At 41.2% G+C, this 6,261-nt stretch overlaps 1 protein-coding gene across 1 annotated transcript in view; it reads right to left on the minus strand.

Moving 5' to 3' along the window:
* The window catches only part of ccnjl (cyclin J-like), a 29,005-nt gene extending 23,079 nt beyond the window's left edge, over window positions 1-5,926 (minus strand). The window contains exons 1-2 of the mRNA XM_020484625.2: window positions 5,611-5,926; window positions 4,899-5,000 (exon numbers count right to left, since the gene is read on the minus strand). Coding sequence (XP_020340214.1) covers window positions 4,899-4,967 — 69 coding nt within the window. The 5' untranslated portion in view covers window positions 4,968-5,000; window positions 5,611-5,926. The remainder of the gene's footprint in view (window positions 1-4,898; window positions 5,001-5,610) is intronic.
* Window positions 5,927-6,261: the final 335 nt, after the last annotated feature.

The raw sequence follows: 6,261 nt of genomic DNA on the forward strand, positions 1-6,261 counted from the left end.
CTTGTTGGAAAGGTGGCATCCTATGACAGTGCCACGTTGAAAGTCACTGAGCTCTTCAGTAGGCCATTCTACTGACAATATTTGTCTATGGAGATTGCACGGCTGTGTGCTCGTTTTTTATACACCTGTCAGCAACAGGTGTGGCTGAAATAGTCGAATCAACTAATTTGAAGGGGTTACTTTTGTGTTGCTTCATTTGTGTTGCTTCGTTTGTTGCTGCTCTGCTTATTGCATTTTCACAATAATGCAGTTCACAAGACACAGACACAATAAGACACAATAATGCAGTTCACAAGTGGAACAATAACGTTACTGATTTTGAATTTCCAATTCATTAATAAATTCCCTTCCACAATTCAACAATAATTTTGTGCAAGTATGATGATGTTATTAAACCCATCAGAATCTTAGCACCCACTACCCCAGAGTCAGTTTGTAAAATTTCTGCCCTGCTAGAGCTGCCCTGGTCAACTGTAAATGCTGTTATTGTAAAGTGGAAAAGTCTAGGAGCAACAACGGATCAGCCGCAAGGTGGTAGGCCACATAAGCTCACAGAACAGGACTGCCAAGTGCTGTAGCAGTCACACACACAAGCCTAAGCTCACCATGCGCAATGCTAAGCATCTGCTGGAGTGGTGCAAAGCTTCCTGCCATTGGACTCTGGAGCAGTGGAAACAAGTTCTCTGGGTCTGGCGGATGAAGAAGTGCTATTAATACATTGAACATGCTTCGGTGAGTAGACGACAGAGGTAAAGGCCTCCATAGCAACAGTCAGTGGGAAAGAATGGTTTGTGCATCAAGCTCTCATAAAACACCATGCCCTTGTACAGGGGTGGAACGAGTATTGAAATGTCCTACCCATATGTCGTAATAATAATGTAAAGATTCTGTCTCAAAAGATCATACATATACGTTTTTTAATTTGTAGAATCGTGTGGCGATTTCCATCTCTCCATGTTGCAGAAATCAGCACAGCAGGACTGCCAGCAAACGTGTGGTGAACTGTCTTCTGCCCCAGCACTTCATTTGGTTTAATAAAAAATAGACACAAAAGTATTGAAAAAAAAGGGACAAAGCACTATTGTTTAGACTACAGGTATGAACGTTTTAACAAAATTGGGACATTAACTTTTAGAAAAAAATCCCCTAACCCGAAAAAACAAAGTTGTTTTTTCTTCCACAAAACGTAAATTACAGTGCAGTTATCACAGAACTACCACCAGCAGGCTTCGGACATCTTAATAAAAGGGAAACATAAAAACTTTACAAAATACTTTACGCAACAATGCTGTTACATTAGTAGGAAATGTGCATCTTTAAAATGATTTGCCACGGATATAAATAAGCACTCTGGACGTCATCGTCATTAACTTGGAAAAATTCTGTGCTCCTGCACTTTGCTTTTAGCCGACCAACGTTAGGATGTAGCGATCCGTGCTTTGGAAACATGCTGAAGAACGGACTGACTGCTGGGAACATGTCTACAACTTCATCAGCAAACTGTCAAACTTCGTAAATAAGTTACAAACTGATGCTACACGCTGTTTATCAGTGCACAACATCAGATAGCTAGCAAAAATTTGATCCCTGTGTTTGTCAGCGAAGCGAGCTAGCAACAGGCAGCTGATGAAGTCACTGGTGACTGATATACCTTAGCAATAAAGCCCGGGGGGGTGTGGTATATGGCCAATATACTACGTCTATGGGCTGTTCTTACGCAAAACACAACGAGGAGTGCCTGGATACAGCCCTTAGCCGTGGTATATTGACCATAAACCACAAACCCCCAAGGTGGTTTGTGGTTTCCAATGTAATTAGAGCAGTAAAAATAAATGTTTGTTATACCCGTGATATATGGCCTGATATAACACGACTGTCAGCCAATCAGCATTCAGTGCTCGAACCACCCAGTTTATAATTGTACATATACAGCAGTAGAGCGATGTCTTGTGCACATTCAATTTGATAAATTTTCATCATGATTTGTCAACTCGTGCTCAATTAATCTGTGCTTCAATCTGATCAACTGTAGATTACTGATAACAAACCACAGCTGCAGGTAGCCTAGAGAAGCCTATGTAATCTGATCCCCTCTGGCCAGGGGAAACCGAAGCAGAAAAGTCATGCATTTATAGCCTAAGCACTTACAGTTGACCGGGGTACTGTAATTATAGCCTAAAACAGGCTCATTTATTTGTGCTAATAGAAAACGTGAATGTGACGAAATTTGGTTCATATTCAAACTTCGGGTGGCTAGGATTTTTCAATCCCAAAACTAGACTGGACTTGATGACTGGAATGAATTAATCAACACCATAGTGATGCCATACTGTGTGAGTAACTTTTCAATTACAGATGCATAGGCCTACAAGATGCAAGCCTGCGTAAAGCAAGCTCAGACCTGTTAGTTCTACTGTTCAATCGCAGTTCTTGTCTCTTTGTACATGTAAAGGACCCCCCCCCCCAATTAGTTTAGTTTGAAAATAGAACTCATATGAACAAGTACAAGGTTGCTGCAGTTTGACAGGGTTTAAACATTCAAAGCAATTTTTTTTAAAGGGTGGAAAGAGTACTGAGATATCCTACTCAAGAAGAAGTACTGTTATTTATATACAATTTTACTCAAGCAAAATGACTGACTTTCAAAATTCCTCAAAAAAGTACAAGTACTCGGAAAAACTAGTCAATTTCAGTAACAAGAGCAGTTGTAATGGGTTACTTTACACTATCCCTGTGGTAAAATCACCTGGTTTAGCGCTTATGCATCCATTTGCTGAAGTATTTATTCAGTGAAGAAAATGCTATATGTGAGGTTTCACCTGTCACATTCTATTTCTGAATAGCTGGTGATAAAATCAGATCTGGCCAGCATGTACATTTTTTCAAACTAGGGTGGTGTGTCAACATCAAAGCTCTGGAGATTGCATTCCGTCACGATGAACAAGGAATGTCCGCATAAAGTCATTCATCACTTCAGCCCCATTATCTGTCGCTGTTTTAGGTCAATGTGTTTAAGGTTAGCTATTGGATAACAGGCAAGGACGAGAGGGACTTCATATCTGTACTGAACAAAAATATAAAAACAACATGCAACAATTTCAACGATTTTACTGAGTTACACTTCACATAAGGAAACCAGTCAATTGAAATGAATTCATTTGGCCCTAATCTATGGATTTCACATGACTGAGCAAGGGTGCAGCCAGGCATAGGCCCACCCACTTGGGAGCCAGGCCCAGCCAATCAAACTGAGTTTTTCCTCCAAAAAGTGCTTTATTGCAGACAGAAATACTACTCAGTTTCATCAGCTGTCAGGATGGCTGGTCTCAGACAATCCCACAGGTGAAGAAGCTGAATGTTGAGGTCCTGGACTGGCAAGGTTACACGTGGTCGCTGGTTGTGAGGCTGCTCGGATATACTGACAAATTCTCTAACACGACGTTGGAGGCAGTTTATAGTGGAGAAATGAACATTCAATTCTCTGGCAACAACTCTGGTGGACACTCCTTCAAAACTTGAGACATCTGTGGCATTGTGTTGTGGCCTTTTATTGTCCCCAGAACAAGGCTTTCTGGGATATTTTATTTCAACTCATGAAACATGGCACCAACACTTTGCATGTTGCGTTTATATTTTTGTTCAGTATAATAATGTTGAGTCTTTGGCAAGAGAGCAGTACTGGAATCAGGATAAAAGCAAATGCTCCACATACAGACAAAGAGCTTCCACTTAGCAGTTCCTACAGGAAGTGGGCATGATATACAGCCGGGCTATAAACAGCCACAAACAGCCAGAGCGAGCCATGTTGGCACATTTCCACTGAGGAACTACGCGGGCCGGCACCCGTGTCTCACTGAGCCATAGCTCCGGCGGGCCTGCTCTAAGTTGGGGCCAAGGCAAGGCCACTGGTACTTTTCAGCTGGCATTTACATAACATTGGCTAACTGTGAGGTTACACCTTCTCACAAAGAAGCTGTTTTAATTATGCTGAGGTTGTTGATTCTGCTCTTCACAAAAGTCCTCACAGTCAGCCCTAGCTATGGAAACACAATTTCCCAAGTGTATTCCACAGGTATGACAAAACATTTATTTTTACTGCTCTAATTACATTGGTAACCAGTTTATAATAGCAATAAGGCACCTCTGGGATTTGTGGTACAAGGCCAATAAACCAGGGCTGTATCCAGGCACTCCGTGTTGCATCATGCTTAAGAACAGCCCTTCGCAGTGGTATATTGGCCATATACCACACCCCTTCGGGCCTTATTGCTTAAGTGTAACACACTGGTGTTACAGTCAAAAAGCAGCAGAGTGGAGTAGTCAGGTCCTCTGTGCTCCCTAATCCAGTCAACACAGACAAACAACAACCCAACGTTTGCCTAGAACAAACCTCTTCCACCCATCTGAACACAACACAGATCTCCTCTTAGTTTAGCTGGAGGCATCAGCTCATATGCCCAGCATTTGCTCAAAATAAACATTGTCAATTTGACAAATGACCATTTAGGATGACCGTTCAATATAATCTCTATTTCAAGACGTTTTGGAGTTTATCATTGTTCACAGATTAAGTGTCAATCCCTGATGGATGGTGGAAATCCTGATCTACAAAATAGAATAACACAATAAGTTAGATAAGTGCATCTATGTGTACCATTAACATAAGATGTGTCCCATGCTGTGGAAGAGGTTTTGATAATCAGACAGGGATAAACACCTCAATCGTTACAGGGGGAGGTGACATTTCACACTTTAGCATCAAAGACAGCAAGGAATAGATGAGCTCACTACTGGAAATTGTTTTTGTTGTTGTTGTGGTATTTGTGTAATTCAACTAAGCACCATGTTTGCTGCGGATGAAAAAGATTTCAAGAACCATCAAAGAATAAGACGTTCACCTTTATTCGTAGAGACTGGTGGATGTCTGCAGCGAGCTGGCTCTTCCACCACTGCCCCTCCCGTTCCATCTTGCCAGTAGTGAGTCGTGCCCACGGTCCACCCTGAGGAAAACATCAAGCAGTGTCCAGAAACTGATTAGATCCCTGTCCAAACGATTCTACATCACTGGTATCATCTCATTCATAATGGCAAATGTAGGAAAACTGACACGTTTAACTTGAATTGTTGTATGAGTTAATGCGTTATTTCAGTGGTACCCAAACCATTTGGATTTTGCAGCAAAAATAATGCACTCAAACTGTCATAGTAGTATGTTGGACGTGTGCAGTCATCGAGTTAAGAGACCACCAGGTGCTCTAGCGGATTGCAGTTTATTACACTTGGGTAATTAAATGAATATGTAGGCTACCCTACAACATTAGCCAATCTAAAAAGCAAGCACCTACCTCACAATCTGTATTGCAAAAGGTATGCTAATGTTCAGACACATGTAAATTGTTGGCTTCGTTCACATAAATTGTTACTTGGCTTAATTTACCACGCGTGGCAATTCACCTAACCGCTAGAAAGTTATGAACTACCAATCGGATATTTCTGAGAATTGTTCAACGCAACATGACTGTACAACGGAAACTGTTGGAAAGGTTAGTCCACAACGTGCAAAACTAGTGATATGCTGGATTTTTAGGCTAATATTTATTAAAACGTTACCTTTCAACCTGCTTTTACCACTGAACACTGCAACACTCCGGAGTCCCCGACCCCTTTGTTTCAGACCAGCCGCAATCTGAGATTAAATCCTTCGCCGACAGTTTCCCAACATGAAAATATCAGCAAAATAACCAACTCTTAGTTTAATCGTCATGAACCCACACCTAAAGACCGGGATATTGTGGTTGAATTATGTTTGTTTTTATTTACGCCCCTCTTCATTCGCCCCCTGTGATGTGATCCTCGCTCTCAATGGAACTCGGTCAGACAACTAACCACACGCCGCTCTCCCTCTTAGTATGGAGAAAAACTGGAGTGGTCTCTGAATATACAGATAGCGCCCTCAACTAAAATAATATTGGGGTGGATATTCTATGTAACATCCATACTTGTAGGCTACATTGTTACAGGATTTGAACTTCGTGTTTTATATTCTGGGGAGATCAGGCCTATTTGAAAATACATTAAGCTATTGAACGATGGTGGTACAGGTCGTAGGCCTATATGTCTGGACAAATGTATTATAATATGTTTCAATAATAATAATCTATATCCTATTTTTTGTGAACTAGAGGAATTACACCAAAACCTGCATCAGTGTGGCAATGCAATCAGACCATGTATGTAGGACAATGGCATTATAATTAATTA

This window comes from Oncorhynchus kisutch, linkage group LG6, assembly GCF_002021735.2.
Source record: "Oncorhynchus kisutch isolate 150728-3 linkage group LG6, Okis_V2, whole genome shotgun sequence".
In the NCBI taxonomy this organism is placed as follows: Eukaryota; Metazoa; Chordata; class Actinopteri; order Salmoniformes; family Salmonidae; genus Oncorhynchus; species Oncorhynchus kisutch.